General features: G+C 29.6%; 3 protein-coding genes across 3 annotated transcripts; all 3 read left to right on the plus strand.

Annotated features, from left to right (window-relative positions):
- The first annotated feature begins 239 nt into the window (after positions 1-239).
- LOC132936458 (uncharacterized) lies at positions 240-3,428 on the plus strand. The gene has a single exon (XM_061003192.1). The coding sequence runs from the start codon at positions 240-242 to the stop codon at positions 3,426-3,428; it is 3,189 nt and encodes a 1,062-aa protein (XP_060859175.1).
- Positions 3,429-3,445: 17 nt separating this feature from the next.
- Positions 3,446-3,991, plus strand: LOC132936466 (ATP-dependent DNA helicase PIF6-like). Its single transcript, XM_061003204.1, has one exon. It carries the CDS (start codon positions 3,446-3,448, stop codon positions 3,989-3,991), a length of 546 nt encoding a protein of 181 aa, XP_060859187.1.
- A 5,750-nt stretch (positions 3,992-9,741) lies between these two features.
- LOC132934356 (uncharacterized) lies at positions 9,742-25,670 on the plus strand. The gene is made up of 8 exons (XM_061000663.1): positions 9,742-10,293; positions 20,268-20,519; positions 20,600-21,444; positions 21,813-21,911; positions 22,995-23,110; positions 23,360-23,759; positions 24,470-24,651; positions 24,760-25,670. Exons 1-8 carry the CDS (start codon positions 10,257-10,259, stop codon positions 24,950-24,952), a joined length of 2,124 nt encoding a protein of 707 aa, XP_060856646.1. The 5' UTR covers positions 9,742-10,256; the 3' UTR covers positions 24,953-25,670.
- Positions 25,671-25,853: the final 183 nt, after the last annotated feature.

Here is a 25,853-nt window from a genome sequence, read left to right on the forward strand (position 1 = left end):
GAGCGAGTGCACAAAGGTTTATCAATTGGTCTTGACAGTTGAGAGCGTCTTCTTCTGAGTTTGCACCAGTTAAAATATCGTCGACAAAAGTGTCATTGAGTAAAACGTCAGCGGCCACCGGCCACCTAGCACCGTCCAGTGTAGCAAGATGACAAGAAGTTCAAGGTCAAGTCTATCATTTGGCTGGTTCTTTATTACCCACCGGTACTGAAGAACCAAAGTTGTTACAGATATATTTTATGGGTGACTCAGAGAATGAAGTGAAAAGGCGTTTGTCTATTGCTCCCAATACAGATAAACAAATATTATATGATTTGCAATATATGTTGCATATAAATAATTCGTACATTCGTAGTTTTAAGAGTGCACTCGATTTGATGCCGTCCAATCTAGATGAATTTAAGATTGTTATTAGGGCCGACAGAAAACCACAAGCAGAGCATCGTGGTCGATATAATACTCCTCAAACTGATGAAGTAGCCATATTAATTGTCGGCCAAGAATTTTCAAAGAGAGATATTGTATTAAGAGCTCGAGATGATATATTAACACGCGTAAGTGAAATTCATCGTTCGTACGATGCGTTACAGTATCCTCTAATGTTTTGTTATGGACAGAATGGTTATTCTATTGATGTTTCGCAAGTTAATCCAATTACAAAAATTCCTCTTAATAAAACGGTTTCCGCTATGGACTTTTACTCTTATAGACTTCAAGTCAGAGAAAATTCTAATAATATACTTAAATACGGTAAACTTTTGAATCAATATATTGTCGATATGTACGTGAAAATTGAAACTGAACGGCTTCAATATCTAAGAGCAAATCAAACTAGATTACGAACTGAAATTTACACTGACCTTCAAGATGCAATGCAAGCTGACGAAAACCCAGATCAAATTGGCCAGAGAGTGATTTTACCATCTTCATTTGTTGGTGGTCCACGCTACATGCAGCAACGTAAACAAGATGCCATGGTGTACGTACGAAATTACGGACGCCCAGATCTTTTTATTACGATGACGTGCAATCCTCAATGGCCAGATATTCAATCATGTTTATTTACTAATCAAATACCCGCTGACCGGAATAATATTATCGCACGCGTTTTCAATTTGAAAGTGAAAAAACTTATAGATTTAATTACAAAAGAAAAAATATATGGTGGAGTTAGGTGTTATATGTATACTATTGAATGGCAAAAAAGAGGATTGCCTCATGTTCATCTCTTAGTGTGGCACAACGATAAATTAAGGCCAAATGACATCGATTTAGTTCTTAGTGCTGAGTTGCCAAATCAACAAGAAGATCCTTCCCTATTTAATGTCGTCAGTAGAAACATGATTCATGGCCCATGTGGTACATTTAACATGAATTCACCGTGTATGCAAAACGGAAAATGTTCAAAAGGTTTTCCGAAACTGTTTACTATTGCGACACAATCCGGACAGGATGGTTATCCAAAATATCGTCGTCGATCACCGGATGATGGGGGGCAAACTTTTCAGCTTAGGAAATCCGGTAATCGCATGGTCACAATCGATAATCGGTGGATTGTGCCATATAGCCCTTTATTATTACGTGTATTTGACTGTCACATCAACATAGAACTTTGCCATTCAGTAAAAGCCATTCAATATATTTGTAGTTATATTAATAAAGAATCTGATCAGGCTGCATTCTCAGTAGAATCGCGTGATGAAATTAAAGCATTCCAAAATGGCAGATATATTAGTTCATCAGAAGCTGCATGGCGAATATTTGGTTTTACGATTCACGAACGGTCACCAGCAATTTTTCAACTCTCAGTACACCTTGAAAATGGCCAACGCGTCTATTTCACCGATCAAAATGCTCGCGAAAGACTTGAAAATGTTAGAAACACCACTCTTATGGCTTTTTTTGAACTTTGCCACCATGACGAATTCGCGAAAACATTGCTTTATATTGAAGTTCCATCTTACTATACTTTTACTAATAATCGTTTCAATAGAAGAAAACAAGGAGAGCCAATTGTACAATACCCTGGAGTCAAGAAATCCAATGTGCTCGGTCGAGTATACACTGTTCACCCAAGTAATGTTGAATGTTATTATTTACGTATGCTTTTGCATCACGTCCGTGGACCAACTTCATTTTTAGATTTAAAAACTGTGGATGACGTTATCCACCTTACATTTCAAAGAGCTTGCCAAGCGCTTGGTCTGTTACAAGATGAAAGTCATTGGAATTCTACTCTCGAAGAAGCTGCTTTATTTCAATCAGTGTCGAATCTAAGAGAACTTTTTGTTACTATGATAGCATTTTGCCACATTACTAATTTAACAGAACTGTGGGAAAATCACAAAAATAATATGTCATTAGATATTTTGCAGCAAGAAAGGCATCGTTCTGGAAATCACGATTTAGCTGTCACTCCATATATTTTGAATAAAACTTTAATATTAATAGAAAATGATCTTCTGAAAATATCTGGAAAGAAGCTGTCTGATTTTAACATGGAATCACCGTTACGAACTGATGATAATGATAATAATTTTCTTAGAGATAGGGCTTATATTGCAGAAACTTCTTATGATTATGATATACTTTCAAATTACATCCAGGAGAATGAGCCGAAGTTAACAAACGATCAGCAAGTTGTTTATAATACTATTTTACAAAGCGTTTTGCAAGATACTGGAGAATTATTTTTTCTTGATGCTCCTGGTGGAACTGGCAAGACCTTCATGCTGAATCTCTTGCTTGCAAAGCTACGTGTAGAGAGAATAATTTCATTAGCAGTCGCTTCTTCCGGGATAGCAGCAACATTATTACAAAATGGCAAGACAGCACATTCCGCTTTCAAATTACCTTTGGATCTTCAGACTAACGAACGCCCAGTTTGTAGTGTGAAGAAACAAAGTTCTTTGGGTAAATTATTAAGGGAGACACGTTTTATTGTTTGGGATGAATCAACAATGGCGAATAAAGGTGGTCCTGAGGCACTTGATAGAACGCTGAGGGATTTTAAAAATAATGATCGCCCAATGGGCGGAGTTGTTATTCTTTTTGCTGGTGACTTTAGACAAATATTGCCAGTTGTGCCTAAAGGCACTAAAAGTGATGAAATCAACGCCTGTCTAAAGTCATCTTATCTTTGGTCTTACATAACATCTTTGAGATTAACAACCAATATGCGTGTACACCTTGGTGGTGATAATAATGCCGAGCTCTTCTCACAACATCTTTTGAAAATTGGTGACGGAACTTTTCAGAATGATAAGGATAGCATAATACAAATAAATTCTACATTTGCAATTTCGGTTCTTGATCAAAATAACTTAATCAACAAAGTTTATCCTGAAATTTCTCATCTTTCCAATAAATCCAATGAATCCGTGAACGTGCAATTTTGGCCCCTAAAAACGACATCGTCAACATCATAAACGAAAAAGTTCTTTCCATGTTCGAAGCTGATAAAAAAAACTATATTTCCATAGATACACTTACTAATCAAGATGAAGCTATAGATATCCCGACTGAATTTCTTAACTCATTAAATCCATCAGGTCTCCCCCCACACAAACTTGATTTAAAAATCGGTGCGCCTATTATTCTCATGCGAAATTTAAATGCTCCCAAATTGTGCAATGGAACCAGATTAAAAATATTATCTTTGAAAAAAAACCTTATTGAAGCTGAAATTCTTACCGGCTCAGCGAGTGGTCAAATGGTATATATCCCAAGAATACCAATGATAACAAACGAGTACCCCTTCGAATTTAAACGTGTCCAATTTCCAGTTAAACTTTGTTTTGCTATGTCAATTAATAAGGCACAAGGACAGACAATGAAAGTTGCAGGAATTGACATCAGCGATCCATGCTTCACTCACGGACAATTTTATGTTGCCTGCTCCCGTGTAAGCTCAGAAAAAAACTTATACATTTATGCCCCTGGTGAAAAAACTAATAATATAGTTTATAAAGAAATATTGGTTAATCGGTAGTTATGTAGTATTTTTCCAAAATAATAAAAATTACTTTTCAAAAAACGTAGTTTTTTTTAAGTTTAGTATTCTAACCTTATGTCTTATCGATAATTATGTATTTAAGAAGGTAAATGGTAATACATGGCTTTATTTCATTTGTCACGAATTTGTTTCCGGGCAACGCCGGGTAATTGATCTACCTATATACACTTACAATAAGTTGGTTATTTTTTCTTCACTACAAATTCCCTAGAAATAATTTATATGGCAAAACAACGTTTGCCGGGTCAGCTAGTTATATTATATTTACAGATTATATTTCTTCTATAAAATACTTTTTATAATTGTCCATGATAAAATAATTTTGTTTTCAATGTTTCATATAATATATTACACAATTATTCATTATACACAATATCAAAATATTAATTAATAATTATTATTTTCCCAAACTAAGCTGAGAACCAGAAAAATAAAAATGTTGTCTGTACTCTGTAATGTATTTATAACTTTTATATATCGTCTAATATTTGATATTATTTGAATATCGAACGCATTTTTACTATTCAACTAAACATGATTTACACTAATCTACATTATTGTTGGAGTGTTTACCATAAATACTTATAAAAAAATATTTATTGTATGACAAGTAACTAAAATCAAATAAAAAAAAATACACAGTAATGAAAATTAAACATAAAATAAATAATATGTAATTAAACATAATATTTAAATTTGAATTACTTTCAATATAATACACAATTTTTATTTTTTAAATATTTATAGAAAGCAATACTGTAGTACATTAATTATATTAAACATAATCAATTTTCAACATACTGATAAGAACATATTTTGAAAAAAAAACAGTTAATCTAAGTACTACTTTTTTGGTTTAGATCCTTGAAGCACAGTCTTAAGAAAATCTGTGGTTTTTTAGCTGGATTATTATACTCATGACCCTGAAAATTAAACAAGAGTTTATCATTAAAAGTAAATTAAGTCAGAAGTAAGTTGTTTTTTCTTTATAATTGTTCAATAAAATTATCAATATAACAATTTTCATATTATTTGTTTTCGAACTATTATGAATTCATGTTATACCAATTATCAAAATTTTAATTGACTGTTCTAATTTTAAATCTAAAATTATTAATGTAATTTCAATATTTTTTCTTTATACAGTAAATATTTATTATATTAAAAGTCGCTATCTTGAATTTTTTGTTACCTCAAATTACATTGAAATCCCCTTGAAACTACTATATCACTTAATAGCGTTTTGCTCCCGATAACTCGATATAAAATTAATCATTTTTCGTTATCTCGAGTACACAAATACTATTATTATGTATTACTTATAAATTATAACATTAATTGTCTTAATCAATAATAATTTTTTTGATGGATATCAGGTGATTATGGTTGTGTGAACCTAATTTATAGAACATCAAGTGACCTAAATAGTGTATCTATTGGTTCAAATTTTATTAGGTAAAATTGGTATAAGTACTTATACATTGTATTATAGCTTTATTATTAAATCTTTCCAACACATCTTGGGTGGCTAACCTATACATTTATTATTTTTTCTAAAAATGAATTCATTAAAGTATCAGACACAACAGCTTTATCATTACATGCCAAAGGTAGAAATACTTGTATGGACAATCGGAAATTGGTACATTGTCCAGTAAATATGGGTTTGTTTCCTATAATTGACCATGTACTTCTTACTGCTGTGGAACAATATTCAGTATTAAACTTGGGAGATTGCAGCCAGAAAATGATGTCCATACTTATGTAGTGTAATTTGGTATACATAAGAAAATAAGTGAAAAATAAGTGAAAATAATGAAGCATTTTGGTATAGTATCAGTCAATTTAGAATAACTGGCAGCAGATGTTACCAGTTATTTACTTATGGTAAACGTCAACATACCGATGAAGAGTGGGCAATAAAAATGAGTAAATATTTTTGGCCTCAAGTATTCAAAAATACTACCTAGAAGAGGAAAAGTTTAAATATATATGGACCTACAAATTGACAGACTGATATTTTAAAAAAAAAAATAGCTAACACAGCAAAAGAGATATTTAGTTTCAGTTTTATAAATACTAAAATAATTATTTCCCGTACACCTAATTTATGTGTTCGAATATCTGGAAACTTTATATAAAATAATTCAACAATTTTGTTTGTATTATTTTTATTGTATAGTAAGAGTAAAATTATGTCAAATAAAATTTATTAATTAAAAATGTGCTAATAAAAAACTAATAAGTAATTCCTTAAAACTTTCTTGTGAAATTACTAATAAATAATAATATTTATATTTTTAGGTTGGGGAACATAATAGTTTATTGAAAAAGAATTAATTTTATTGGAATCTAATGAACCTCAGCAAACATTGGACACTGCAAATGCTGTTTAAGCTGTTATAATGACATTGTTTAAAATGTTAGTTTAGTTAATATTGTTAATTAATAATAATTGTTCTAAATATTTTATTTTATTTTATTAAATTTTAATTAAGTAATTTAATTAATCTGTATTTGTTTATTTATAAAGTGTTAACAACTTTAAATAAAATATAGGTACTTATTTTACATCTCTAACAATAACATAGTACAGAATAGTTTAATATGTGTCTTATTCCACTAAATATAAGACTTTCAAACCACCTCTGTTTATTATTTCATGAAAATTGTTGTTTTCAGTTTTTAACTCTTCTAATTTTAAAAGTTTAAAGTAAACTATAATTTATGGGAAATTAAAATTTTCAAAGTAATTGATAATTCATTAAAAAAATATTTAGGTACAGCATATCACTTTACCATTACATGACTTGGTGATCGATCATCGGTATATATTGAAATTTAAAGGTTGAAATGACAAGTCAACTGTAGTGGTTTAGTGTCTAATATGGTATCATAACAAAATAAAGGAATACAAGTAGCTAGTTAATAAGTAGAATAACTAGTTGAAGTATGAATTTATGGATTCATTCAATACATTAACTGACAGTACCCGTAATTCTATACAATAACTAATTATTTTATAGAATTGTGGAATTTCATACATTAGCGTTTACATAATTAATTGGATATTATACCATAAATTGCTTGGTTTTCAGTTTGTCGTCTCCGGGTCTGTAGTTCGTATTTAATCATTTTCCAAATCAAAATCAGTAATTTCATAATTTGTTTCCATTTCATCGTCAGACATTTTTAGTGGAATAAGTTTCAACTTTTTAGCTTAAAGTATACAAAATAAACAATAATTTACGTTACAATTTAGGATAATATAATGAAAATGAATATAATTTTATATTATCTATTATGAATTTAATAATTTAATATTCTTACAAGTCATCGCTGTTTTCTTCGGCCGTCGTATGAATTAATATGAGTAGAAACAAATACCTACTATAGATTAGATATTAATCTATAGTATTTGGTAGAAAGAATCTATATAGCCATGTTATTAGCTATGCGTTTTCGGAATCTATGACGGATAACTATCACCACTGAAATTATTTATCCATAAGTCATAGTTAGCCATTTACTTCTACAGATAATTTAGTATTGAGTATTGACCATGGTCGTATAAAGAACATGAAATGTAGCCGAATATGCTTCAATGACAAACTACAGAAATGTTTCTAAGAATCTAAGGGGAAATTTATAAATCATAATACGCCGCTAATATTTGAAACACTTTTGGTCCGAGCCCCGAGGTGAAGTGTGTCAATTAACCGATTGTTTCTAATAAGTGATTGGTTTTATTTATTGTGTAAAAAAAATGTACGCCTAGTTTTAAATAACAATGCAGCTACTATCAAAAAAAAAATAATAATTTTTTGTCGTGTAAAATAATAATAATTTGTGTATCTATCGATATCGTTTTCAACGTTCATACTGGCACAATGAGCTTAACATTGTGTCCTACGTGAATCCGAAAAATGCGACGAAAAAAAAACAGTTTGTAAATTATTTTCGTCGCATCGGTGCACGGCGTAATAGGTACTACAATCAGTTTCCCGTAATCAATTGAACGAAATAATAACAATAATAAATTGGACAAGTGTAAATATGTAAAATAGTAACGACATAAGATAATGTAGGTATATAATTGTAGTTCTACACAGTAGGCACATAATAATATTGGTTATCGCCGAATAACCGAATTTTATCGCCTAAATTGTCCCTAATTGTTTCGAACAACCGACATGACGTGTTGTTTCCGATTAATCCAATTTATTTATTTAAAATGTTACAACAACAATGTATGCGATCGGTTTTAATCAACAACGCGATTGTATCAATTTATTATCCGTGTTCCTAATCAGCAGCTTCTACAGTACACGGTACCGAATATAAATTCAAGGCGACGTCACAAATGACAAATAATAATATTATGTTATACATTTTAATATTATACAGTGCAATGCGCTATGCACATGCACGATCGGTTTTCGAAACGTCCGTGTTTGTGCAAAACTACAAACTGCCAATATTTTGAGCGTGTATGGCACCCCACTGTTTGAGTTGCACAATGAATTTCGGTCGGTATCAAAATTTATTGCGCAAAACGTTTGAAAATCGTGTCCACAGGGGCCTTTGAGAGGATGTCAGCGCGGCATTTGTACGAACTCTCTCAGACCCATTGAGTAATAAATAATAATTTGTGCTCAATGCTGTGCTCCGACCCAAGCGCAACAAAGATTTTATCGCTTTCGCCCAAAATAGTCATTTATGACTTTTACGATTTTCTTGTAAATTTAAATGACGTTTAAAATGTTTTGAGACAATACCTATGTGACAAATCGATATGACGCGAAACCCTAAAAAATATTAATTTTGTAACGGGCGATTTTACTATGAGATAACTGAAAAACATAAAATAAAACAACATGATTCCGCGTAGGTACCTAAATCATAGACCTAAAAACTAATGTAGGAAGTAGGAACAGCGTATTTCTGATTTCACTCCGCAGACCGCAGTCCGATCATTGCTAATAACAATAATAACCATCTTATAACAATACTACTGAGAGAGAAAGAACATAAAGTAGTGAAGGAGCCCGCATAAGGAATTATATATTATTATTATATTTTACAACTTTGTTTCTTTTCTCGCTCACTCTTTAATATCGTTCTCCCGATTTCCCTCTCTAAGCGTTGTCCATTAGTTTATCATAGGTCTATGATCAAAATGCGTTTTGTCCGTGTTGCGAGTGGACTAGAGAGAGAAAACAATATTGTTAACAAACAGTGCGAGTGCGCAGAAATCCTATTAACGAGAGAATAATCAGTCCGCCGGATCGATAGTCCGCGCACGAAAAGTGGCTGGTGTGTACGGCGACCCGTAGCGGCTTCCCTACCGACAAGCCATCGGTTTTTTTTCATTGTCAATAATATTATGTTGAATAATGTTGGTACCGCTGAATACGCACGTCTCGCAATATCTCCCTCACTCCCCGCCGCGAAAGTTTACCCAGCAACTTACTACAGCAGCACTGCTCCCCGTCACCCGCCCGTCGTCTGTTCGCTTCCAGGCCGCGGCAAAAACACAAGGCCAATATACACGCGCGAACCAGGACGAAAACACGGTTCGTCTATGCGCATGCTGCACAGTATACAACTGATATTGTTACTACGGCGTTGACAGAGACCGAGTAAATTGTCCATAATGGCTACCGAGAACAAAGAGGTTGTTTCGCGGCGCGCGCCAACACGTAGTTCCACACGTCCGTCGACGGGAGCGCTGTTTTCAGAAGTTCAGAAAATTAATAAGACGTAGGACGCCCGACGCCTATCTATGACGCCTATTAGCTATTCTTCACTATTCTCGTCTACGCGCATGACGAAAAAGAATTGCACAATGCACAGCGCCCGTCGACACCGCCAGCCGTGGGTCTTTGTCTGCGTTTTGCGCCACCGCATTTGCCGTTTCGCGTCGCTCCGTGGTTACCGTTGTTCCCTGGCTCGCGCATTGTCCGCCGCAGACGCCGAAATTACTGCTCACCACCGTGTTCCGCCGTTCGTTGAATAACAATAATTGTCGACTCGACATTATTGATGGTTAAAACATTGTGACCGTTGACGCTCGGCCGTTCAATCTGTTCTTCAAAAGCCATTTCCGCGGCCCGCGCGACTTTATAACTGTTTGGTCGACCAACGTGTTTTTCTCACCCCCCGCCCACCGTTCCGACCGATCGTCTAGACTTGCGGAGACAGCTCTAGAGACCGGCGAGTGGCGTCGGACGCTTCGAAAATGGCTTCAAACTTCGGAAAAGTCACGCCAAATCAAGGTAACTATGATATTTTATAAACCAAACGATTTTACTTAACTCCAAAGAACGGATTTGATTCAATAGGCAGGTAATCGTCAAGTACGCATATCCAAATATTATGCAGATTAAAATTTCAAATTTTAACACATTTTTTATTGTACCCAGAGTATTTCGTAATTTTGAAGTGTATAGCGTAGGCACCTACATTATATGTAATACATAATATTATTATTTATGCAATCCAACAATTTAATATTCAATTTTTGTCAGTGAATAATTAGGCGTGTTGCATGAGCATTTTAAATTAAGTACCTAGGTACTTAGTTCACAATTGAAAAGTGTAAACTAAAAAGTACCGAGGTAGGTACTTACAATAAACTAAGAATACCTACATTTACTTTCTAATTAGCTATACATTCATTGTGAATTATGCACTGCAAACACCAAGTACCTAATTGATATTTTAATTCCTAGGTACATACCTACCTATGTTAATTCTAAAAAACATAAGTAAGGTTCCTACACCAAAGTTTGTTTCATGTTTGAATCTGTAAAATTATGGTTACGATTTGTAAGAATGTACCTACTTGTAGGTACAACTTCAACACTGATTATTGGTGTTTAGGTATTTAAAATTTAATAAAATAAACAATGAATCTAAAACAAGTAAAGTCACTTATCTGCTATAAGACTCGTTATATGGGTAAAACCAAACATTCTTTGAAACGTAAAGTATTTAGTAATATATAAGTACCTTTAAATACCTATAGATATTTTATTTTTCATAAAAATAATTCATTTTTTTTATGTAATCTTTTGGATTGTTTGGCGTACCTATTTTTTTTATCTTTTTTACTCGTCTGTTTTTAAATAATGACCATATATGCTAAATCTTACAGAACATGCACTGGTTATTTTTTATTTATAAGAACAAATAAATTTAGTTAAATTTATTAATATATATGTTACGGTGAAAGATGAATATTGGTGAATGACGTCTTTTACCAAAATGATTCGATTATGTTGGTAAAAACCAGATTTTAAATTCAAATGTACATCTTTCACCGGTCATTGATGTCATTTACCAAAACTAGTGGTAAATGATGATAAATCTCAAATAATACACTGATTTTTTTACTATAGGTACTATTTATAATAATGATTTATTGTTGGTGGATGTTTCATTTTTTATTTTAGGTATCCATCATTCCATCATATCAATTATTATTCCACACTTCAAATAAGCCCATACGGCTTTCTCATTGGCTTATATATTTGGCGCAAAAATTTAAATTTAAAATAATTGCTTACAATATATTTTAATTTTTAAATTGTTTAAACAATACTTTTTTTCAAATTAAAAACTGAGTAAACACATGTATACGTTGGGTTTGTTCACTGTTGGAAAAATCATCAGTTAGTTTATTTGTCATTGTTACAACACTCATGATATCAGTCTACATCAGAGGTTCCCAACCTTTTTTGACTCACAGCACCTTCTTCTTCAATGAACTCCATTTTCATTCGTTTATTTGATTTTATGTTTATACAAGAGTGGAAAATCCTTGTTCACACGGGGTTTCATTCGCGGAGGGAAGTCTGTATACAAATCAAAGAAATTCTATAGGAAGTCTGTGGGAAGTCTAGGAATTCATTAGGAAGTCTAGGCAATCCTCTAAGAATTCTTAAGGAAGTCTGGGATTTCTTAAGGAAGTTCGGGAATTCTTAAGGAAGTCTGTAAAATTCTTAAGGAAGTCCAGAAATTCTTAAAATTCATAAAAAGTCATTAGGTATGCTACTATTTATTAAAATAAACGAAATATCTGCTTAGGAAGAAAATATATAGGTAGGTATTAAGGGGGCTGGAGCGTGATTCATTTTCGGCCGAAAACATAGCTCACGAGTTCAATCAATACGCTCAATATTAATTGTGAAAGCAGATTTGAATTTGTCACTAAATTATCTAATTACAATTTTCTGATTTTTTTTTACTTAGAAATTTACTAACAAAAAGAGTAAAAATAGATCATATTCATAATTCAAATTTAAATACATAGATAAAGAATATGACAAATGTACGACAGCTAAAGCATAGTACATTTAGAGTAGAATTCAAATCTGCTTTCAAAATTTAAATCAAAACATCCTACTGAGCGTAGTGATTGAAGTCATTGGCAGTATTTTTTGAAAAAAATGTTTGTAATTTTATAAAGCAATATATAGTGAACATGTGCATACGCGTAGGTAAAATGATAGACGTACATCCCGGTCATTATGATGCCCCTATAAAACGTGATCAGTACTACGAATTACACACACTAATGTTCATTTACTTTCAACACATTCTTAAGACCCAGATAAACAGAAATATAAAATGCCTAGTTTTTACTCCTTAGAATTGATTACGCTCTAGCCCCCTTAAATATAATTGATAAATAAATTAATAATTTGCTGTATATAGGTATGTACACACGGGGGTAGACATAAAATTATACGTATATATTTTGATGTTGGAGATAGGTACTAGCCACTAGGTATCTATAATTAAGGTAATATTGCACATATAAAATCTACGATGAAAAATTAAAAAAGAATGTCTTTTCACACATTTTAGATTCTGAGTGTATCATGGAATGAATTATAGTTTAATATTTTTTTTCCTGTACCTTTTTAAGTTTTTTGGGTAGAGGGGTAAACCAATAACGGAAATCTTGGTAATCACAGAAATATTTTGGTAATCTTAGAAATCATGGAAACCTCTTATTATATTTTTATCTTAATATTTTGTAGTACTAAATAATTTATACTACAAATAGCGCTTCATAATATAATATGTGTCTTTTTATTTTTATCACTTCTATTAATTTATAGCACAACTATTATATTATAATACTATGAGTGGCGTACATAGGATTTTTCAATGGTGGTGGGGGGGGGGGGGGGGGGTGGCTTGAAAATTAGTTACAATGTTATTTTTATTTTGTCCAGTCTAATAATTTCAGACGTTTATTTGAGGTATTTTAAAATGTTTGTAACTTTTCTGGTAGAAAAAATGCTCTGATCATCAGCTTTGATGCCCGATGTATGTTTTTGGAAGCAAATTGGATCTAGTTGGTACTTTTAGGAGGTTGAAATTGAAAATGCTCAGTGCTTTTTAAAATAATTGAAGAAAAAAAATGAAAATGCATTAAAATTGTTTGGTAATACCAGCTTGGTATACCGTCCTCACTTGGATTGTGTTTGATTGATTAAAATTTTTTTTTCTATAAATGTCAATACAAAATTATTTATCCGGACAAAAAGCTTAAAATGTAATACGTAAGTTTTTATTATAGCTAAAATATTAACGATACATTGACATCATGGTTATTTTTTATAAGCATTTAAAGTTCAAATTTTGTCAAAACCACAGTTAATTTGAAGTTCAAAACTTATAAAATATTAAATGTGTATATCTAATGCTAGACAATTTAATACAAGGTCTTTCATACAAGTAGTTCATACTTTTACTGAAAAATTACAGATAATTTTAGGAAAATTGGTATGCAAATACAATGTTTTTTCAAAAATGAATTCATTCTGGTAAGATGTATATGAAATTTACGTCTTGCTTACTATAGTTGACAGTTGAAACTTGATAAATATATTTTTTTTTAAAGTAATAATAATACGTGTGCTGGGGGGGAAGGGGCTCAGCCGGTTAGTCCTCCCCCCCCCCTGTGGACGCCACTGAATACTATCATTATATGTGATCATTACTGCTCAACATAATCCTTATACATCCTTATATAAATATAAGGTCGGCTATTTGATAGCTACGATATCAGGCTCTAGACAGTCGTGTGCTAGTGTCTAGAATAGAAAATTTGCTCATAATATTGACCTAAGAATAAGAGGGTCTTTGTTGTGCGTATTTTTTCCCCCCAGGACGACCTGGGTGTAAAGATTCCTAGTTACTATAGTACTATAGCCTGTACTATATTAGTTACATTTTTAATGAAAATATTAAAAATAATTATGATAAGTTATAAAAGTTAAAATAATATCTGCGATCTGATTATTTAAAGATAACAAATTTGTATAAGTAAATCAAAAAAAAACAATAAATAATGTATAACCTCATTATAGATTTAGCTCACTTTATTTTATTTAAAACCTATTGTATATTGTTATTAATATTATTATCATTATTACTATTATATTGTACTGTTTTATTATTATAAATGCCTACTTGATTAATTTATTCTTATTTTTTTTTTATTATTATTATTATATCTAGAATTATTTTTATTTCAATTAAATTTGTCAGTTGTCATAAATAAATATAAAAACAGTACCCAATGAAAAAGTCAAGGAAAAAGTAGTTAACTTAAAATTTTCCATAATTATACAATAATTGTTGTTACAGAATAAGTAAGTAGTTATAGCAGAATTTTGAAATATTATAGCAATTAGGTAAGTATAAAACTCTCAATGAAGTCAAAATATGTAAAAGGAAGTCCTGGAATTCTCTAAGAAATCTAGGAAGTCCAGGAATTCTATTGGAATTCTTTAGGAAGTCTGAGAAGTCTTTAAGACAGGAATTCTGGTGTGCAAAATAAAATTCGCGAATGACCCTTGTGTTCACATAAATATGAAGTCGAAAACTGCAGTAAGCTTTTTAGAGCTTTTTTGCCAATTTCCAAGTGAATTTTTTCAACCTGATGAATCCAAAATTAATTTAATGAAACATTTTTGTATTTTAATAAAAGAGTTCGATTGTTTTGTATTTTAGCGAGCCCTTCTTTTTCAAGGCGAATTCGGTTAAACTTATATTTTTATCAAATGTGTCATTTATCCAATCATACTCGGAAATATCTAAATCAGGAAAATACTTGTCTATACTTTCTTCTATGGCAGTTAAATGCTCCTTTACAAATGTCATAACTTCGGAACTTTTTTGTGTCACAGATAATGAAGGAATCATCTCAAATTGATTTTTTTTGCACACGTTTTTTCCAGATTTTTAATTTATCTTATCTAAGTTTATTTGGTCCTTGCATACTTGAATTTATTTGATTTAAGTATGAAAATATGTCTGCTAAGTATGATAATTTTTCCAATCATTCTTCGTTCGTCTATGCTATATTTTTCATGAAATCGTTTTTTCTTAAAAAATATATTTCAAATAATTTTGCGACACCCTGGTTGGGAATTTCTTGTCTACTTTCTACATAACTATTACATTTTACAAAATACAAATATAACTTAATAACTATACTATTTATATTTAATAATATTATTATCAATTTAATAAGCCTTATTATACAAATATAACATATTTTATTAATATTAAATAGATACATTTATCGAGCATTATTCAACATGACTCATGTTAGTTACACTAGGCGTAACAGAAATACCTAGAATAACTTTTGTTCTAATTAATATTTTAACATTTTTTTTTTTTTTTAATATATAATTTATAGACAATTGTGCTACAAATGCTGTATAATATTCATATTTTTATGTTTTAATATTAAAAATTAAAAAATGTCAAATCAGCCAATTCGTAAATCTAATTTTTATACAAATTTTGGTGGTAAAAATGTTAATTTAAGTCAAGTATTTTATTTTTTTAAATGTCAAATTTTATTCTTAGTCTGGATTAAATTAATTTTAAGTTAGGATATTAAAGAAGGATTGGTAGTAAATTTGCGCAGAATATTTGGTACCGCAGTGAGCGATCTGTGGACTGTACTATTTATAATCAATGCTAGTACTGACCTAAAGTTTTCTATAATTATTATAAGGTTAGTAAGATATAACTTATAATAACATGCATAAACAAATAATAATCCTGAGGCCTAAATATTGTTTTCTGAAAACATGAAAAAAATTATAGTTCTATATTTTATATTAAATACATTATTACCTCTTATTATAAAATAATAATAATTTTCAAACAATATTTTATTTTGCTATACTTTTAGATTATATTTTTTTTAAGTTTACAACATACATACATATACAAACTAAAAAATATACTAGGCATAATAAACACCAATATCTTATAAAAATAAATTATTAAATTAAATTTATTATATTGGCCATAACAAAATTTGAACACAATAATTTTTAATTTTATCTTGTGATTCAAACGATATATCAATATGTACAAAAATACTTAATAGCTATAAAACATAGTAGAAGATTAATAAATAATTACAAAGTAAATGACACAATTTTTTTTTTATAATAACATAATATAATACAGGTGTACGCTGACATTAATTATTTCAGATGGCTTATGATAAATTTATGAGGCTCATTACTCTTTTGTAAAATCTCTTCAGAGGCGCATACAAAGTTAACCTAAAAAATTATCTAATACCTAATACCTAATTACCTTATGATTTATTTAAATTAATACATATTCAGCAAACCTCTATGATACAACTGATAGAAGTTTAAAAATGTAACTAAATTCATAGAAAATGAGGTGATTAGAGCCATATTGAAAATATTATTTTCACAATTTAACATTATTTTATCGACTATATTTTTTCAATACAATATTTATTCTAAATTTTACTATAACTTGTATAATATTCATATAACTGATATGTCTTATTTTTATGATTTACCTTTTAAAGGGTTATTTTTTTTAAAATTTCTATTAAAAACTATTTCACATTAGTTTTGAGTTAACTGTAGCAAGTTAATAATCATAATTTTAAACATACATATAGTATCTAACATTTTGTATTTTTTAAATACAAACTAATTATACAACTTTTTTTCACTTATATTATTTAATTAAAAACAACTTAATTCAAAATTGCAAATCCCACATATTACCTTATTTTATATTTATAACCTCTTAAATAATTTAAAATAATTTAACACTAAAAGACTATGAATAGTTAAATATTTCAAATTTAAATTTATATAATATTATGTTGTATATTAAGATTATTTTAACAATACAATAATTATGAATATTGTAACAAACAATAATGTAGTATGTAAGCAAACAACTTACCTATTTCAATATATCATGACTGAAATCCCCCCCATTTTATATTACTATTATTATTAACCACTATAAAAGCATTTGTATAGCAGATGATCTACCAATTTATTAGAAGTTATCCACCACAGGATTTAGGTACCTATAATAATATGTACATTGTACATACCTATTATGTATTAAATATATTTCACCATTGATTAGTGCAACTATATTAAAATTATATTTCTATTATTATTGAAATCAGGCGTACCTACTACCTACATTATCATAATAGTATCACATTTTAGTTTTTGGCTTAAATTGAGAAGTGTATAATAAGTAATAACTATAATAATTAATAGGTAAATAATAAAGGAGTTGAAGCGCACTTGATTGACTTAACTACTATGAAAGAAATGCACAGGTAACTGTAGCCAAACATTTATAACATTTAATAAAGCACTTGCTAGATAAACGCCCTTTAAAATTTTACCATAATTTAAAAGCCCACGACTATCATAAATCTATTCCAAATTAAATGATACAGTTAGATCAAAATATTCGTTATGCTGAAATCCAAAATATGAGTTAAGATTATAACATATATTAAAAAAAATGAAATAAACTTAACTTAATCCCTAACTTAAAAAAATACAGTAAAAATTAAAAATGGGAATAATAATATTTTAACTTAGATTTAGGTGGTAATAAATAGCTAACAGCATAAATCAAACAGAAGGAATTATTTAGTTGCAAAACACTAATAGAATATAGTTTTAAATAAAAATATTTTTATGATACCTAAATATTAGGTTTAAGACATACCTACCTAATATTATAACAAACCCGTAACAAAGTAGTTATTTAAATATAATATTTTGACTTATTTTGAGCTGTTTACGAACATTTCCATTTTTTTAGTTTTTTTTTCTATAAATATCAATAAAATTTTACCTGTTGAGTAAAAAAGCTTGAAAATTTAATAGAAGGCTCCTAGGTTATTGTTTCAAAGGCAGATGAAAAAAATTAAAAATCCTTAGTCACAGTTTTTATTTATAAGTATTTAAAGTTCAAATTTTGACAAAATACGGAAAAATTACAAAAATTAGCAAATTATTTTGAGTTGAGAATTCATAAAAATTTTTCTTTTTAAATCTAAGATTTTTAAAATGTAATATAAGATTACTAATAAGTTTGTCTACCTTTATCAAAAAAAAAATGTCTACAAGAAACTTAAATTACATTTTTATGAGCGTCTAAAATTTATATTTTTACAACATTTGATATTCACTTGATTTCTCATGTAACAATTTTATTATTTTATTGTAATTAAAAAACGAATGACTGTAGATACTTGAAAATTTCACTGAATGTTTGTATTAGCATTTTCTAAACACCATTAAATTTTGAAAATATTTTGACTCTTTTGGAGCTGTTTACGGACTATGGTCATTTTTCAATTATTTTAGTTTTTTTTTCTATAAATTTCAATGAAATTGTATTTGTTGGGTAAAAAAGCGTGAAAATTTAATATAAGGCTCCTAATATATCTTTCTAATAGCAGTTGAAAAATATTAAAAATACATAGGCACAATTTTTTTTTTATAAGCATTTAAAGTTCAAATGTTGACAACATTTATCAAATTTATAAATTATTAATTATTTTGTAGTTAAAAATGTATAAATGTTTAACTTTTATGGCTAAGGATTGAAAATTTAAAACAAGGCTCTACGTAAATAGGTTGTATATAAATTACTTTATTCACAATAATATCATCAAATATACTTATTTCATAGGCTCCTATCATAGGCTGACTGACCGTTTTCGCTCAGAATCGTTTTTCTTCAAACTTTGCGGTCAATTTAATGCTAAATGATGCATATAAAATCAAACAAATTTTGAAAGAACATCGCTCTTTTAGAACATAAAAATAGGATCAATCCAATATTAAATTATAATAACTAGGGCTTGGATGTTGTTACATTAATTAATAGTTAGTAAAAGTTAGACTAGACTTAGGGACTTAAAATCTCTAAACACACATAAATACACATACAAATATGAGAAAATTAACACTAGAACTATACAATTTTAATCGGTTTTTTTGCAAATTTGAGCCATCTTGATCCTGCTTTGTTTGCAGAAGAGACTGACATCTTAACATTTTTGAGAAAAGCATCTACCTCAAGATCTATCTATAACAATATCCAAAACAATATAGATAATTAAATAGGTATTAAATAATTTTAGTAGGTACATACATTTCAATAAAATAATAGATTCACTATTAAAAAAAAATGATGACTTACAGGTTCTTTTTAATTTATTGGACCTTTGCCTGTCAAAGATACTTTGTCCTTTAACATTATTTGTAAATATTATATCCATACCTAATCAATTTTGGGACTTTTTCAATATTTAATCCATGGAAGCATTTAAATTTGTTATCTAAAAATATGTAACATAATAATAATAATATTTATTGGCCAAGAAATTATAATTTTTAGTAAACAATATAATATATAACATAGTAAAATGGTCTATCTCACCACTGAGGATAACCACTTGTCGGTGATGATGGAGTACTATTTGGTAGAAGGATAAGTATAAATTTTATAATATTTTTGATATTTCCGTAAAAACTACGTCATCTTAATTGACTATAATTAAAAAACATAAGTAGACGTCCCTAGTAGTAATTATTAATTGGTAGAATAATAGCAAAAACTGTAGCTCTCAATCACTCAATTATTTTTCGACCAGTGATTAAAATATTAAACTAGAGCTAAGATATAAAATGCCATTATGGTGTCACACCAATACTAGTTTTATAATAATATTATATTACTAACCTTATGATTTATTGATTTTTAGTATAAATGGATTTCAGATAAAGTATAAAAAAAAAAGATAACAACAAATGTTCTTGTAATTTTTATTATTTATATTAAATATAATTTAAATATATTAAAACATAATTTTATAATTAAATTACAGAGGTACGTATTAAAACTGAAAAGGACGATGCTGAAATCAATGCAATGGCTCTTAAATTGAAAGAAATTTATAGAAAAAATGCTTTAGCCGCAGCAAGACAAATGAGTGCTTCTCCGGCTAAGGTTTATACTAACAAAGCCAATAGAACAGTAGCTTTGATTATTACTTCAGCAATCAAAAATGATAATAATACACCAAAAAATAATGAAGAAGAATTACTTGAACATTGTGAAGATATAGAAAGTAGAAAATGTAAGTAATTAGAAAATAATTCATGTTTTGAAATTTCCTATGAAGACACTTAATATTTTATGTTCTTTTGTGCAATATAGTTAGATTTTCTTGGAAATCAATCGCAGGATTCCATGTACCGTACATCATACGCTTAATTAATGGTGAATATTTAAAGTTTGTATCCACACGGATGGCTGAAACTCACCTACTTAGCAATTATTTACATCATTTACATTCAGATATTTATACATCATGCACATCAGTAAATTGTCATTTTATCACTGATCCAGAAGCAAAGCTATTAAATGACATCAACTATAACCATACTAATTGTGTGTATGGAAAAGAAATATTCTTTGCAGGGAAAGATTTTATTGCTCCTTTAGAAGATGTTCATGAATTTTATACATTCATAGAAGTATGTTATAAAAAATTACTGTGTAATATTACTCCAGATCACAACGAAGTATGCGGTTTTATACGTATTAACTCTGAGTCCGTTGTACCATATTGTATTAAAAACGGCCAAAAATATGTTCCACTATTCTACTTTGAAGGAGAAACAGAAAACCTTATAAATCGAGCTATAAAATTAGAAAATTGGAACTTGTCCTATCTCAAGTTCTGTTGTAAAGTTCAGGGTATCAGAAATGAGTTGTTTGCTAGTGACTCTTGCACAGTGGCCCGTCTTAATGATATTAAGAAATATTTTCCACCAGATACAAGTTTTGAGGAATATTGGCCAGCTAAGGTGGTTGATACATATCTCCTAACTAATCAGAAGTCTACTCATGTCAGTTCATCCTGTGCCTGGATCAGAAAACCCCCTGAAGTAGTACCTCCTAAAAATACTATTTCTCACACTTTACCAGCACCAGTTATACCACAGACTACGCCAGTGATTATGACTACTCATCAAAACGGATGGCCACCAAATCAAATGGTATGTGTTAAGTACTTAGTTGATATTTTTGGTTCTTTAAAAAAAATATTGCTTCTGTTTTTCAGTGTATTCAAATGTAATTTATTGTATACTTAAAATTATTTTTTAGTATGCACTATTAAATATTAATAAATAATGAATCTATAGGTAAATAAAATAATAAACCAATTAATACTTATATATTTCATACCTAACAAAATAATGGGAAAAATGGTTTATAAAGGATTAAGTTTTTTTACATGCAATTTTGCTTTTATTTGTTTCTTTTAATTATACTAGCAGTGATGTCAGGCATGTATTTCAGTTAATAAATTTTTTTCTATAAAATGTAATCCAGGATCTTCAATAAATAAATAATGTTTTTGTAGGTTAATTCATATAGCACTCATGCCCAACCAACATCAACAACTCGTGCCTACTCTATGGTGACTGATAATCAAAATATGGCTGCCCACTGCTATAATACGGTACTTATTTTAACTTAAAACCAATTATCTATTTTTTAAAGCTCACAATGTAAACTACTTCTGATTTTATAATATTGTCACCATTTGAAACAAATAACCTCTTAATATTTTTATTTAATACAAACAATTCAACAATGGTTTTAACTATATTAAACATTTTTTTTTTTTTATGTTAATTTCAAATTTAACAAGTATTGGTTGTAGTTTTTTCTTTATATGTGGTAATAGTTTCAAAAATAGATTCAATGGTGGTTTGTATTATTTTTGAAACTATTTCTATTACATTGTGGGCTTATAAGGTGACTTTTAAGGCATGCTCGCCTTATTGTATGCTTAAACTATGCATATATTCAAATTCTGATTTTTGGCATTTTTAAAAACACTTGAACACCATATTTTTGAATTCTTGAGATTTTTGGACCACTTAATGGTGATTTTGTGACAAAAAACTTATACTTTTCAAATAGGACCTCCACCCCCTTTCACTTATAATTATTAATCAGAATTTTTTTTTTTTTGATAATTTTGATCTATACAAATCAAAACTTGAACGAGCAGTTTTTGAGTTATATAATTTTGAGTAAATAATTTGTCTGCAGTTAATGGGTTAAGTAGATATGGGAACTCAGTAAAAGGGCTTATTTGAAAATGTTAGTAATTACTAATCTATCAATATAAATAATTTGTAAAAATAGTGTAACAAATATTTCATCTAATATTACATAATATTATAGTTAATATTTTTGTAAAAACAATTTAATAACTTAGAAACTTAGAAATTACTCATTAGAATCTTGTTTTAGACACAAAAAACTTTTCAAGAAAATCATCTGCTAAATAATGTTAAGTAAAAAAGGGAGGGGGGGGTTCACATTTAAAAAATTTTTAAAAAGTTTACTTCACCATAGAAAATTTCCTAAGTAGGTAGTACATAAAATATTAGGAATTTAAAAATATAGTCAGATTACTTTTCTATAAATCAAAATTTGAATAAATGCACTAAAAACAGGAAAATGGAGATAGCATGCTTAAAAAATCACCTTGCTTATATATTTTAGTAAATCAACAGTTTTTTACATTTAGTTTTCAATGGATTCACGGGGTTCAACAATGTCTCAAAGTAACATTTCATTAAACGGTATAGGGCATGTACTACCACCGCCTCTAGTTCATGTAGGCAGTACGACACCAGTAATTGGGTGAGTGTAATCAAATAATACAAACAATCAAATTTGTAAATATCTAAAAACAGAAAAAATTACTTTTGCTTATATACTCTATTGAGAATCAGAAAGGTACCGGGTGGCCGACTTGCATGGGCTAGTCTTCGTTACAAATGCCGGACCAGGTGTTTGCCGTCAGACAAAAACCGATCTCAACCCGTTACCTTTCTTACTCTGAATAGAGTTAAGTTATACTGTCTCATACTCAAACTTTGTACCTATTAGCCAATATTTGACAACTATATACAATCCAATGACCAATAGCAATGTGATGTCATACTCAAATCAAATTCGACAAGTATATAGTCAACGTGCTATTAATAATAGCCAACCCCAACAACAGTTGCAGCAACAACAACAACAGATAATTACTACTCATCAAACTCAACAGTCATACAGTGGCCAACCTGTGTATGGTCGTTTCACCAACACTCAACAGCGCAACACCTTGAGAAATATTGGGCCAATCATAACTACTGAAATCATTGACTTATCAACTCCACCATCAAGCCCCATTCCTTCACCTGAACCAGAGACTTTTCTCCGCCCTAATGTTGGATGGGAATTGACGAGAATACCTGAACGTACATTTCTACAGGGCTCATCAACTAGTGCTGCATACAAGGTTAATTATTTAGAATATTTTAAGATTGACTGAAGTTATTGGGGCCTAGAATAAAACAATATTATTTTTCTAACCTCTATATATAGTATTACCTCTTTTTACATTTAACAATGTTACATTCTGTTAATCTGTTTTATATTTATTCACCAAAATAGCTTGTGCACCTAGGGTTGTGTCAAACTTCAGCCAATTTTGTATTGTATAGCATAGTTAAGTTGATAATGTTTATTAAATAAACATCAATAAACATATTAATATAGATTGAACTTTAAGTTTAAAATATTATAATTTTATGGACCACATTTTACATAAATGTTTTGTAATGAAATGTAAGTGACCGTATTAATAGACATTAATACAAAGTTTCTCTTGGCTGATGATTTCAATGTGTATAGGTTTTCTGTAAACCAAATATGTATACAATATATTTTGTCCTTAGTAATAAAGTTATTCTTTGAACAAATATTTTAAACTTAATATTATTGCAATATATTTTTTAATTATAAATTATTTAAAGCAATAAATAATAGCTCTATATGTTTTTAAATTAAATTCAGAGAGGTATTTACACCTCAACTACTATTTAGACTCTTTGGTATATAGAATAATACATAATTTTTTTTTTTTAATTATTATAATATGTGGTTAATCTTGCGTCTGTTTGTATTTAAGTAATAAATAAATAATATATATAAAATATTTTAACACAGATCCAAAAAACGACACTTCAAGGGCAAACAATCCATTGCATAAATGCCAAACCTTACATATATTCTGATTTGATGGTGACCTTAGAGGATCTAGTGCAGATGATGTTACCTTTGTGCACTATTGAGAGATGCGCTCACATTTTGAAAAAATACTTAAAAACGACCCTATTCAGTGGAAATTCGTAAGTGTCTTGTTCTTTCTCCTTTTAATCATCTTCATTATTCTCAGACTACTCATCCAGCAGTGATCAAAAAAGGTTAGTAAATTGTATTCGTTGTTTGTTTAACAGTGAACAGTTGGCAGTATTGCAAGATAACGGACGCCTCAGGTCAATGTACCCTGAAGACACACCAATGGCCATGCTGCAAGACATTGTGAAAGTGTTTTTGCAGTTAAGGACATTGGTGTCCAAGTCAGATGATGAAATACAGCAGTTTTATCAATATACTGGTGTGCTGTCAAAGAGACAACGTACCAGCTAAGGATGGGACGGTCACGGCAATGGCGGCGCGACTAGCTGAAGCCGGTGGTTGGCAGCAGTAGCAGCGGTGGTGTCACTACCAGCCCCCACAGGCACCATTGGTTAGTACCCACCGACCGCAACAATTGGCTTCACACTGGTGCTGGTTCGTCGCAATCGCCACACCCGCATCAACCACCACAAACCACTGATGCATAATAACTACCAGAGCTGAAGCATCTGGCCATCTCCCCTGCCCTATATGTAATAATAACTACCGCAGCATAAGTAATCTGTGTGTCTATGTAATGTACACTGGTCGTCGGTGCCCATTTCCTCTTCAATTTAATACATTCTGTATTGTTATTTTTTATTATTTTCTGAATTCCTATACAATTGAGATTATGTCGATCTTTTAGAATATTCTTTTACTATGATTTTTTCCTATAAATGATATGTGTACATTGAACATAGTATGTACATAATAATATGTACTAACAAAAATAATTTTATTTACATAATTCACTATTACAATTATTTTGTTTATTAAATATTATGATAATTTTGGATCTTTGTCATTTTCCATTATTTCTCATCTTTGCATTTATTTTAAGTATTTATTTGAATTTTAGTTTTAAATATTATATTGAACAGTTAACACTTGAAAAATAATTAATTGATTATATTTTGACTATATTTAACTTTTGTATTGACCAATAAAAAGAAATTGGGACTTAATATTTTAATTATTGTTTTATTTTGCTTAAAAAAAATAATAAAAATCTGGGTTTATTAACAGATCATATACCTTCCCAATATAATATTATATCAAGCATTAGGCATAAAGTTAATTTTCTGGAACATATTCGATCTAGAGATCATTAATTCATGAATAAATGCCCAAAACTTTGTGTTTCCAGTCG

Source organism: Metopolophium dirhodum, chromosome 1 (assembly GCF_019925205.1).
Source record: "Metopolophium dirhodum isolate CAU chromosome 1, ASM1992520v1, whole genome shotgun sequence".
NCBI classification, from domain to species: Eukaryota; Metazoa; Arthropoda; class Insecta; order Hemiptera; family Aphididae; genus Metopolophium; species Metopolophium dirhodum.

Coding starts and splice junctions, on each gene's coding strand:
- LOC132934356 (XM_061000663.1), top strand. CDS start 10,257: ATGGCTTCAAACTTCGGAAAAGTCACGCCAAATCAAG. Junction 23,760..24,469: donor CAACTAGTGCTGCATACAAG/GTTAATTATTTA, acceptor ATTTTAACACAG/ATCCAAAAAACGACACTTCA. Junction 24,652..24,759: donor ACCCTATTCAGTGGAAATTC/GTAAGTGTCTTG, acceptor TTTGTTTAACAG/TGAACAGTTGGCAGTATTGC.
- LOC132936458 (XM_061003192.1), top strand. CDS start 240: ATGGGTGACTCAGAGAATGAAGTGAAAAGGCGTTTGTCTATTGCTCCC.
- LOC132936466 (XM_061003204.1), top strand. CDS start 3,446: ATGTTCGAAGCTGATAAAAAAAACTATATTTCCATAGATACACTTACT.